This window comes from Pelophylax lessonae (genome assembly GCF_965119305.1).
Source record: "Pelophylax lessonae genome assembly, chromosome: 4".
In the NCBI taxonomy this organism is placed as follows: Eukaryota; Metazoa; Chordata; class Amphibia; order Anura; family Ranidae; genus Pelophylax; species Pelophylax lessonae.
In genome coordinates, this window is record NC_138771.1 from 198,614,639 (window position 1) to 198,627,577 (window position 12,939).

A 12,939-nucleotide genomic window follows, 5' to 3' on the forward strand; every position below is an offset into this window, starting at 1 on the left:
TATATATATATATATATATATATATATATATATAAATAATATAGATGATATATTTTACCCAAAAATTTGGGCATTTATTGTCATTGTGTGCACTAATATTGTGTTTTATTTAATCTTCAGGCCTAAAATGTGCACTTTTAGCATGTACAAAAAAATCAAAAACAAAAATGGCTATGGTAGTGGTAGGGTTAACCCCAATAGCTGTTCAGAAGAATATACACACAAATAGTTCCACTCACACAACAAGTAAATAGTAAATAATACCAGGGCTTTTTTTCTCAGAGAATAGGTTCAGGAACTCTTCTCTTTTAAGTCACCCTTCGCCTCTGCCCCTTACCCACCTCCAAGAACCGTTCCTTGGTTCCACCCCTTACCCACCTCCCAACACCACCCCAGCAACAATAGACTCTCAACAGCCAACATTAATAGACCCTCCAGCAGCCAGCAACAAAGACCCCTCCCTCAACAGTACATCCCTCCCAGTGTCATGGGTCTGCAACCTAAGGGGTTAACTTAGTGCAGAGTCTGCAGACTAATTGCAGTGATTGGCAACAGGCTGCTCTATGTCTTTGCTGTCTGATAAGCAGCTTCCTGTGATCCTTGCTCCTGTTTACCTGCTTCTGTGATTGATCTCCTGTTTGACCCCGGCTTGACTTTGGACCTCCCTTGCTTTCCGCCTGCACCTGACCTCGGCTCCCTTCTGACCTTGAACCTGCATGCTCCTTTGGATTCCATGCCGCCCGCCTGTTGTTGACCTGGCCTGTGAACTGATCCGTTTGCCTGTGAGCCCCCAGAGTGAGTGTGGACTCGGGTGTTCCGTCCTTCTGCCTGCCTGCTGTTGGGATCCTCCTACCTGCTGGTTGTCTCCCTTTAAAGCATCTGGGACCTTGGAGCTGCCCGTCCAACAGCTGACCCGCCAGGCCCTCATACCATTCTGCTCTCCCGTGCCACCTGTCTGCTCTACCCGGGGCTGCGAGTCAGATACGTAAGGGAGGCCTTCCTCTGCACTATCGGGCTCATCAGTCAGGTACGTGAGAAGTTGACAGTATCAGACAGCCATGTCTGAGCCCGAGCGAAGAACCTCCCCCATGGAAGAATTGTGCCGACATCTGGCAGGTCTGACGCAAGCTGTTAAGGATCTACAAGAGGGATATACTCGTCTGGAAGAACGAGTTCAAATTCTGTCATCTCCCGCCAACCCTACAGGTGCTACCTCATCCGGACCTGCGGTAGTGATGTTACCACCAGAACCAAGGGTACCCACACCCGAAAGATTTACGGGTGAACGTAGCAAATACAGAGCCTTTCATAATGCTTGTGAACTCTATTTTGTCCTGCAACCCCGCACCTTTTCTTTGGAAGCAACCAAAGTGGGCTTTGTTATCTCCCTGTTGACCGTAGAAACCCCAAGCCTGGGCACATTGCCTTCTGGAACAAAAGGCCGAATCGCTAAACAACCTCACCACGTTCTTTGACGCAATGTCCCAACTTTATGAGGACCCCCAGCAGACTGCTACCGCTGAGGCCGCAATACATGCACTTCAACAAGGCCGCAGAGCGGCAGAGGACTACATGGCCGAGTTCAGGCGTTGGAGTTCTGATACCAATTGGAACGATGCGGTCCTTCGTTACCAATTTCGGATGGGACTATCTGATTCTTTAAAAGATGAACTGGCACGAGTTGGGATACCCCAATCCCTGGACGCACTTATTAACTTGTCAATTCAGATTGACCGACGCCTAAGGGAACGTCGCTCCGAAAGATCCTCAGGCCAATATCGGCCAACTTGGATGCTACCTAAAGTCCCCAGTTTCTCCAGCCAGACTCCTTCTGCTCCAGTCGCTCCGGGCCTGGACACCTCCGAACTAATGCAGTTGGGCTTGCTTCGTCCCTCTTTCACCATGGAGGAACGACAGCGCAGACGAATCAATAACCTCTGTATGTACTGTGGGGAACCCAGGCATTATGTGAGGTCCTGCCCTGCAAAGATGCGTAAGTGCCTTTCAATCTCTTCAGTGCATGTTCCCGTTTCACCTAACCAAGCCTCTCATCTTACCCCATCATGTTACAGCTTCCAGGAAGGAGTATCCAGGTATCCGTCATAATTGATGCCGGAGCCTGCAGCTGCTTCATAGACTTGACGTTTGCAGCCAAACACCTCATTCCACTTCAACCAAAGGCCAGGGGACTAGCTGTACATCTTGCTGATGGCTCTGTCATTAAATCCAGTCCAGTCACACAAGAGACGGTCCCTTTACTTACTATCATTGCTTCCCATCACCAAGAGTTTTTACGCCTGGATGCCATTTCATCACCTCTGTTCCCCATCATCCTAGGTATGCCCTGGCTACAGGCCCATAACCCCCAAATCAACTGGGCCACTGAAGAAATCAAATTTCCTTCAAGCTATTGCCAGCAACATTGCCTGCAAGAACCTCCAGTCAACCCCTCACCCTTACGCTGCCTTGACTCAGACCTTGAATTACGAAAATCAATCCCAGTGGCATACCACGATTTTCTGGACGTATTCAGTAAGAAGGGTGCAGAGACCCTCCCCCTTCATAGGTCCTATGACTGCCCTATTGAACTGTTACCAGGGGCCGAAGTCCCTTTTGGAAGGAATTACCCTTTAACTGAGCTTGAATTGGGCACGCTAAAGGACTATATTGATGACAACCTAAGAAAAGGGTTTATTCGCCCATCTACCTCTCCGGCTGGCGCAGGCATCTTCTTTGTTGAAAAGAAGGACCATTCACTGCAACCCTGCATAGACTACAGAGAATTGAACAAGATTACTGTAAAGAACCGTTATCCTCTGCCTCTTGTGCCCGAACTGTTTCAAAGACTTGGAGCCGCAGTCATCTTCCCTAAACTGGACCTGCAGGGAGCATACAATCTAATCCGTATTCGAGAAGGAGACGAATGGAAGAAGGCATTTCGTACTAGATTCGGACACTTTGAGTACCTAGTCATGCCTTTTGGGTTATGCAATGCACCGGCCACTTTTCAGCACTTTGTCAATGACATTTTTCATGACTATCTGGACTTGTACGTCATTGTGTACCTGGATGACATCCTGATTTTCTCCTCCTCAGTTGATGACCAACGTAGACATGTCCGAAATGTGCTAACTTGACTACGGCAACATGGCCTCTACGCCAAACCAGAGAAGTGCGATTTTGAACTTCAGTGTATCCAGTTCTTAGGTCTGATCATCTCTGTTGAAGGCATCAAGATGGACCCTCAGAAAGTCACCGCCATCTTAGATTGGCCAGCTCCTATGGACAGAAAGGGGGTTCAACGCTTCATCGGGTTTGCCAACTTCTACCTGAAGTTTATTAGGGGGTTCTCCGCTATTATCGCCCCCCCCATTACCGAACTAACTAAGCAAGGAACCCAATTCCTCTGGTCTCCCAAAGCGCAATCTGCTTTTGAAGCCCTCAAGAAGCTGTTCACGTCAGCACCCATCTTGAAGCACCCTGACCCTGCCTTACCGTTTGTTCTTGAAGTTGACGCCTCGGAAGTTGCAGTGGGGGCTGTGCTGTCTCAACGGCAAGGAGCTAAAGCCCTACTCTGCTTTCTTTTCCCGCAAATTATCAATAGCGGAAATAAATTATGATGTGGGAGACCGCAAGCTTTTGGCCATCAAGGCCGCATTGGAAGAATGGCGTTACTTACTTGAAGGTGCAGCACATCCCATTCTTGTCTATACAGACCACAAGAATCTGGAATATCTGAGAACGGCTAAGAGATTAAAACCTCGGCAGGCAAGGTGGGCACTTTTTTTCTCTAGATTCTCATTCCATATAACGTACAGGCCAGGGTCGAAGAATACAAAACCAGATGCACTTTCACGTATGTTGAACGACCCTGAAAGGTCCACACTCCCAGACACCATCCTTCCCTCAGGAAACGTTCTTATATTACAGGAGAATCTCCTATCTCGACTCAAACAGGCTTCTGCTGAGATTGCTTCGTCTTCTGAAACCAGCTTACAGGCACAGGATGGCTTACTATGGCATGAAGGTAAAATTGTTGTACCTAAGGACTTAAGACTGACGGTGTTAGAGCTCTGTCATGACCACAAGCTGGCCGGACACTTCGGTGCCCTGAAGACGGCCGAACTGGTACAACGCACATTCTGGTGGCCTCAGGTGGTGGGCGACTGTAAGAGCTATGTGGAGTCTTGTACTACTTGCTCCCGAAGCAAGAACAGCAGGGTAAAGGCCTGGGGTTTACTGAAGCCATTGCCCGTTCCAGAGAGACCCTGGAAAATTATCTCAATGGACTTCATCGTGGAACTCCCCCCGGCAGAGGGTTTTTCTACCATCTTCGTGGTGGTGGACAGACTGTCCACAATGGCCCATTTTTTGCCCATGAAAGGTGCACCTTCGGCTGTGGAAACTGCAAAAATTTTCATCAAAGAAATTGTAAGGCTCCATGGTGTTCCAGCCAACATTGTGTCCTACCGGGATGTCCAGTTCACCTCCAGGTTCTGGAAAGCTCTGTGTGGTTCTCTAGAGATTGAATTGGCTTTTTCCTCCGCATACCACCCTCAGACGAACGGACAAACAGAAAGAACCAATCAGACCCTGGAGCAGTACCTCCGTTGCTTCTCTTCCTTCTCCCAAGATGACTGGGTCTCTTTACTCCCCATTGCCGAGTTTGCTTATAATAACTCTTTCCATTCTGCCATCAAACAAACTCAGTTTTTTGCTAATTATGGCTTTCACCCGTCCTTCCTGCCTAGTATTATACCTGAATGCTCAATCCCTGCAGTCTCTGAAACAATGAATTTCTTCTCTGAAAACAACAAACTTTTACAAGAGACTATGGCCAAGACACAGGAGTATAATCAAAAGATCTTTGACAGGAAGAAGCGAGGAGAACTAATTCTGGAACCTGGCAACCAGGTATGGTTGTCTACAGTGAACTTGAAAATGGCTTGCCCCTCAAAAAAATTGGGCCCTAAGTTTTTGGGTCCCTTTCCTGTTAAGAGGAAGATCAATGATGTAGCCTATGAGCTAGAATTACCCGATTCACTTAAAGTTCACCCCGTCTTCCATGTGACTCTGTTGAAACCTGTGGTTCCGAATCCTTTTCCTAAACGAAATACTGGTCCATCAGAGCCTGTAATAGTCAATGGAGAGGAGGAATTTGAGGTGGAAACAATCTTAGATTGTAGAAAGAGGTACAATCAGGTTCAGTACCTAATTAAATGGAAGGGGTATGGACCGGAAGATAACTCTTGGGAGCCTGAAAGCAATATTCATGCTATGGAACTAATGCAATCCTTCAAGAGATCCCATGCCGAAAAGTTGGCTCAATTGGGCATCCGGAGGCTGCCCTTTAGGAGGGGGCAATGTCATGGGTCTGCAACCTAAGGGGTTAACTTAGTGCAGAGTCTGCAGACTAATTGCAGTGATTGACAACAGGCTGCTCTATTTAAACTCCTCAGAAGCATTATGTCTTTGCTGTCTGATAAGCAGCTTCCTGTGATCCCTGCTCCTGTTTACCTGCTTCTGTGATTGATCTTCTGTTTGACCCGGCTTGACTTTGGACTTCCCTTGCTTTCCGCCTGCACCTGACCTCGGCTCCCTTCTGACCTTGAACCTGCATGCTCCTTTGGATTCCACGCCGCCCGCCTGTTGTTGACCTGGCCTGTGAACTGATCCGTTTGCCTGTGAGCCCCCAGAGTGAGTGTGGACTCGGGTGTTCCGTCCTTCTGCCTGCCTGCTGTTGGGATCCTCCTACCTGCTGGTTGTCTCCCTTTAAAGCATCTGGGACCTTGGAGCTGTCCGTCCAACAGCTGACCCGCCAGGCCCTCATACCATTCTGCTCTCCCATGACACCTGTCTGCTCTACCAGGGGCTTCGAGTCAGATACGTAAGGGAGGCCTTCCTCTGCACTATCGGGCTCATCAGTCAGGTACGTGAGAAGTTGACACCCAGCAACAATTGACCCCCTGCAACATAAGATTCACTCCCAGCAACAATGGATCCCTACCAGCAAAAGTAGACCACCCCCCCTGCAAAAATAGATCCCTTCCAGCAACAAAAGTTTCCTCAGTAACCAGCATCAATAGACCCCTTCCTCTAAAGTACCTCCCTCCCAGCAACAACTGACCCCCAGCAACATACATTACATACATACATTCAGTTCTGGAGGTGGCGGAACTGCGTTCCCCGCATTCCCGCTGAAAAAAAGCCCTGCATAATACAATATGCAGCAATTTATAGCGTACACACTTTTACCAACAAATTTACCAATGCAGTTGAAACCTTTACAATTACAAGTATTGTTTTTCACTGCATATTTTTCTAGGATTTTACAAGATTATTATAATCATACTTAAAATATACCTCTGCTTCATTACACAGCAAAACAACAAGCAAGTAATGGAATCAGGCATTTTCTGAATGCAGTGTTTTGTTCGAGGATCTTCAGTTAGCATAGATACTATGTCACCAGACTGTGTCCCTGCCAAAATCCACTGTTCTCTCTCACCAGGTAAGGTCACAAGTGCAAGACACAGGATTCTGCTGTCTGAAAAGTCCTGCAATCAGCATAAAGGGAAAGTTACTCAAAAAACACAGAAAATAACCTAATATGATATAATGCAAATTTTCAAAAACATTTATAATGTTAAGAATGTTTACATATGCATTAGAAGTTTTTTATTATCATTAAGGGGATCTTAAGTAGTTTACACAATAGCAGCTAGACTCTGCAGATACTTAGTTCCTTGAGCGGAGAATTCAGTCAGTCCCTTCAGTGTACCCTTCCACTTTTTGCATTTTTGCTACAGCTCTATGTAAGACAAAGGCAAGATAAACTATTCTTCCCCATACAGAGCCATGGCAAAGCTGCATACGGGGAAGTGAAGACAGCAGCTAGCCTGGCACAGGAGAGACGTATATATTTGTGGCATCTAGCTGCTATTTTGTAAGCATATGGAAGCCTCAGGCCTAAAGTAATTCGTAACATGTTCAGCAGCGCTATGCAATACAATACAATAATAACACAGACAATTTAATTAATCTAAAAAAAGAAAAAACATAACATAAAAATGTAGGCTCCTTTTAAGCAGGCATGAGTCAGAAGCTATGGTTGTGGCTACTGGCATCTAAAACCATCTTTGAAGTCATACTGCTCTAATACAGCCACACAAACACAGAGTGAATCTCAGACTTTTATAAGAAGCTGTAAAGCACAACCCTTATTTAGCACTACAAAGCATGGGTTTGTAAGGCTCCATTTGAGCAGTAGTATGGCTTTACCATGGCAATCTCAGGGATGTAAAAAAGAAAACCTAGCATATTTAAAAAGCACAGTGATGTTCTTTACAAATAGGCATATCACTATTAAAATGAATAGGAGTGGGGGAAGCGAGGCAGGAGGAGAGCCAGGTCACATGATCTAAGTCATGTGACCAGCTCTCCTCCAATCATGAGTTCTCTCTGCTGCGTTAAACAGGAAAAATAATAGTCCAAAGGCTCCAAACCACCTCCTGAATTTTATGAATAGGTCAAAAAATGTGCGTCATGATGTGGAGTGTGACTGCAGTGTATAGCAGGGTGTGGACTGTGATTTTACTATCAAAGATATATCAGCCCCATAGTAAACAATGAGAAAATGTGGCTTTCCTCCACGTTCATATATAATTATACATTAAAATAAGGTGTTTCTAAAAACTTGTGAGTGTACTACGGGATAAACAATCCATCTTTAACAAAGTATGGTCCCCTTGGCTTGCTTATATACAGGTCCCGAATGAACACAACTGACTTTATGGATGATCGCTAGAGGATCCCCGGACGGATTCACTTCTTTTTTCCTTCTCCTCTTCTATGGCTCCCCTGATTCATGCCAGCCTTGGCATCATGCTCTAATAGCTTTCTTTATCCTTTTCTTATTTAAGTTGCTTGTGTTTGCACTCGAGGGATTGGAGTCCCAATATAAGACTGTCATGTTGCTAGACAATGGATAGTATTTTGAAAGCTATAATCACTGGATAAAGGCTTTTGCGTTTTATAGGCCTATTTACAGTAACTACTCTTTAGTTAGGTCTCAACCTCAGGATCCTTATATATTTTATTTTCATATTCTGATTAACTAGACAGCTGTCTGGAACGGCTACCTCCCAGTGTTTTTGATGTTATCTCATACTTAGTCTATAGCTCAATGTGAGCTTTCACTGTTTATATGTGTTTATATCCATGTATCCACCCGTGGCCTTATGGAAGACCTAACCTGATTGCCAAGTTCTTCTTTTGTCGTCCCCCCCCCCAATTTATGTTCCAATTCTGTTACATGTACAGAGCATGCAAGGATTGTTTGCTACGCTGTCAAGTGATTTACTCTTTGCTCACTTGAAAAATATTAATAAAAGGATTGAAACAGAAAATAAGGTGTTTCGGCATACCCTCTTTTCAAAGCAAAAACCTATTTTACTATCCTGGAAGAAACCTGCATCCCAGTCGATTAATACCTGGCTACAATTGGTTAATGATAGTCTCCCTCTCCCTATAAACTTATCTTTGATCTTAGAAAAACATAAAAAAAAAAAAAAAACTGGATTTTTGACTTACCGTAAAATATTTTTCTCTTAAGTTCATTGACGGACGCAGTTCTCTCTGATTCATATCAGTAGGGAAACAACACAATTGCTTCTATGGAAGCGGCTAGCTTGGTGCACCCATTTTTGGCCATTTTACTGGAGATTTTTTGCAGTAAAGGCCGGTAGGAGTGCCTGAAGGACAGTCTCATGGAAAGAACCAGGGATGATTTCTGAAGATTCAGAAGATCCACCAGAGTTCCCACGGTGACAACCAACTTCGTTGTCAGCACCGTAGGGGACTCCAAACGGAGAAGCAGAGCGGCCAGGAAACCAGGGCCGATACGCCCCGCTTCCGCAACAGCGCCAGGACCGGAGCCAACACCGTCGTGAAGACCCAAGCAGCATAAGCGAGACCAAAGGGTAATGCCACAAACCAAGAAATCCTTCCCCATTACAAAAAACGGAGAACCCGTAGCTGTCCAGAACATAACGGGACGTGAAGGTAGGCAGCTTGATGTCTATGGAGGCCAGGAAGCGCCCTTATGTAGAGAAGCCACCACCGTGTGAACCAATACCAACTTGAATTTGTGATCCACACGGAACCAACAAAAGACCAGTAGGTCCAGCTTGTTGAACCAGAGCCTGAACTGCCCCACAGAGCGCCTGTAAGCGATCCGGAGACAGCCGCACATCGGAAGGGAAAAAACCTTACCGGAAATAACCGGATTGAAACTCGATCTTGCAACTGGACCGCATGACCTCCTGAACCCAGTCAGCCTGGGATCCGGGCCAGCCGCAGGTCCTCGACCCCCTAGAAGGGAGAGGAAGCACCTTCAGGCCATGTAGGCCTCGGCAGCAGGTCTGGAAAAAACCAAACCCATGTACGCCAGACCAGGGTCGTTTGGAACCCACGTGGAAGTCTGGAAGGACTTCGCCAAATCAACTGTCCCCGAGGGACGAAGTTTGCGAGCCGAAAGGGAGGAACCCCGACTGCGACGAAGGCCCTCACCCCTGACAGCCTGTGTCATCCAGGGCAGCGCCAAACAGGCGATCCCCCCTGAAAAGGGAGATCCATTAAGACCTTCTTAGAAGTTTGATCCACAGACCAACACTCCGGTCAAGTAGACTCCGTTCAATCACCGCCAAAAACGACAAGGTGTTATACAAGGGAGCCTTGACCAGCGCGGCATCGCAAACAAAATGCAGCCCCTGAGCCAGCTGGTCCAACAGCTCCCCCAGAGCAAGAGGGACATGCCCCACACCAAATTGCGGTGTTGGGACTACGCCCATCAGGCAGAGTCTGCGTGGCAAGGGCAAACATGAACACTGTTCCCAGTTCAGCTACGCCAGAGAGCCCAGAGCGCAGGCCACAGCCCGTGCCATCCTATCCCCTAAGTCCTTAAAGGACGGGGATTCCTCCACCGGAACAACGATAGTCCCATTCAGCTAGAGACCGTACGTCCACCAATGGCGGAAACAGTCCTCTGTACCAGAGACTCCCCCAAAAGGGAAACGGCTAACGGCCGCTTAGACACCCCAGGGGAACCTCTCAGACGGTTCCACTCCTACATGAGCAGCCAACAAAATGAGCAGCTCCGGGTGGCATGTGAGTGCCAGATGCCGCCTGCGCTCTAGGCGCAGCTTCCCCTGCGACCCCCAAATTGCAGGGTGCCACGCACCGAAAACAGCCAGTGCGTCCACCAGTGCCTGTCGCGGCAGGGGAGGTGAAAAGGTCATCCTCATCATCCGCGGAGACAGGGCGCAAGGTAACAGACCCAGCAGGGAGGCCCATGTCAGGCCTGCGGCGCCTGAGCCAGACTCAGACTTCGAGACAGCAGAAGAGGCAGGGGTAGGTGGAGAAACGTTTTAGCACACCTACCACCACCGCTTGGGCTCAAATGCATCCCGAACTGCCGAAAAGGCATAGACGGACAGTGGAGATCCGGAAGGCCCAGCGGCCTCCGAGGGGGGGAGGGGGGTCAGGTGGGAAAAAATGGCTTGCAGGGTCCAAACTGAACCTGAGGAACCTGCCAGCAACTTTAAAAAAAAAAAAACTGAAAAAAATAAATTTTTTTTAAACGGACCCACAGCGCTACAGCGCCCCCCGGAGGTCAGGCAAGCGCTAACGGACCCCCACAGAGAGGGAGAGACCAACCTCAAGACTCACTGTCCTTCAGGCACTCCCACCGGCCTTTACTGCAAAAAAACTCCAGTAAAATGGCCGAAAACAGGTGTACCAAGATGGCCGCCTCCATAGAAGCAATTGTGTTGTTTCCCTACTGATATGAATCAGAGAGAACTGCGTCCGTCAATGAACGATAGAGAAAAACAGTTTGACATGATTTGGGACTGCAGGATCTCTATTCTTACTTTGACCTCTCTGGATCCAGGATAATTCGATTAATACTCTACTGGTTTACCCTGTTGCTTGGTTATTAGGCTTGCTATGCTATACATGATGTAAAGTCAAATTTTTCACTACTACTATACACTGTAGAGATGTCAGACACTATATATGCCTGTGTTTCCTTTTGTATGTTTTTTTTCTGCTGGACTGCATTGCTTTCTTTATATAAAACACCAATAAATTTAAATCATAAAAAAAAACATAAAAATAAGAAATATACATATTTACATAGGCCTCACCAAGTATAAATGTCAGTACAGAATATCCTGCTACCATATAGCACAATTGTTTCTTTATCCTCTACGGCTTGTATTTTCTATACTATGTTATAATTACTTGTTATTCGACATGCTGAAACTATACAGATTTGACATTGTATCCCGTCTGGATTTTGTATACCCCACCCTCGAACTATGTAATATTCCCCTACTTTTATTCAATAAACTTACATTTTGTTTGAATAATTAGGTTTGAAACATTATTTTCAAATAACTAAGACCAGCTATTTTAGCTTTAATATGTAATGGTGTAATGCTTTATCACCTCATGTAAGTGCAGCAGTACAACATCCAACATGCTGTTTAAGAGACAGTGTCAACTTTATATTGAGAGTTAAAAAAAAAAACAAAAAAAAAATTACCTCACAAGTGTGTCCACCTTTAACTAAATTCAAGGAAGAAATCCGTCCCTTATCTGTGCTGCCACTTCCGACCCAAACAGTGGGATTCCTGACACGAGGACTTGTCGCTACAATGCATTCAGCTGTAAGAGGGCTTGGTACCACAAGGTTCCTCATCAAACAAAGAAGTTCTGCAGAATTTAAAATTTCATAAACCTATAAAAAACACAGAAGGTAAGATTATTTTCAAAATAAAATATCTTAAAATAAACACACAGCAAAAATAGTATTCTGTCAATGTTATTCTCTAAGTTAAAAATGTATACCTTTATAAATAAATCAGTTATGGACATATATTACCAAGATTCCCTCATTATCTATTATTGATAAAAAAAAAAACCTTAACTTTTTACGACTAGGGATTTTCATACAGAAGTAAGCCCTAAAACTGTAAAAAATATCCCTGTGGTGTGAGTATTAAAGAACTTATGTAGTGAAGGTAATAGACCCTTTAAATAAATTAAGTGCTTTTTCTACTTAATGCAATTCTGTTGCTTTCCTCAAAGAAAACTAAACTCTGTAAACTAATAACAATTAGTGCTTGCCTTGAAAATTTGTCCAGCGCCTCCATCTCAGGTATGGGCAGCTGAAGCTAGGGCGTCCTCTTTGGTCCCAGAATGCCCTGCAACGGCCCCACTCGTCAGTTCCGGGGCAGGCACGTCATCCCTGCACAGCTTCTGGGCATGCCCAGAAGCTGTTTAGCAGGGAATGACGCGCCTGCACCGGAACTGACGAGCGGGGCCGGTGCATTGACTCCTGGTAGCGATGACGTTCAGCTCGCAGGAGTCAACGCAAGCAGGAAGTGATGGCGGCAGCTGTGTCCACAGAGGGAGGAAGAGGAAGGAAGGAAAGTGTATATTCTCTTGAAAAACAAGGTAAGTAAACAAAAAAGAAAAAATCAGGTGACACAGAGCAAGCGGATGGGCCAAAGTCACTTTTGAGGGTGGAACTCCGCTTGAATGTTGAAGACACCTTATGGTTTGTCAATGGTTCACAGAACACAAAGCATTCTATTGATGACCAAGGGGGGAAGGGGTGGCTAAATTACACTAGGGCTTCCATGTAGAGAAATGTAGCACTCATAGTCGCAGCACACAAAGTACACTGCTAGCTGTACTATCCAGCATAAAGAAAATTATGAATTGTACAGTAGAGAGCAGCGATCTGCTCAATTTGAACACCTGACTTGAGGTAATTTTTTTTGCACTTGTCTAAACCCGGAGTTCCACTTTAACCACTCAACCTGTGGAAGATTTACCCCCCCCCCCCCCTTCATGACCAGGTCATTTTTT

At 45.9% G+C, this 12,939-nt stretch overlaps 1 protein-coding gene across 4 annotated transcripts in view; it reads right to left on the reverse strand.

Annotated features, from left to right (window-relative positions):
• Positions 1-12,939, reverse strand: part of LRRK2 (leucine rich repeat kinase 2) — an 816,940-nt gene that overhangs the window by 62,676 nt on the left and 741,325 nt on the right. For all 4 annotated transcript variants that reach the window (XM_082254234.1, XM_082254231.1, XM_082254232.1 and 1 more), the window contains 2 exons: positions 11,609-11,803; positions 6,364-6,557 (listed from right to left, as the gene is read on the reverse strand). In XM_082254234.1, the coding sequence (XP_082110360.1) occupies positions 6,364-6,557; positions 11,609-11,803 (389 nt within the window). The remainder of the gene's footprint in view (positions 1-6,363; positions 6,558-11,608; positions 11,804-12,939) is intronic.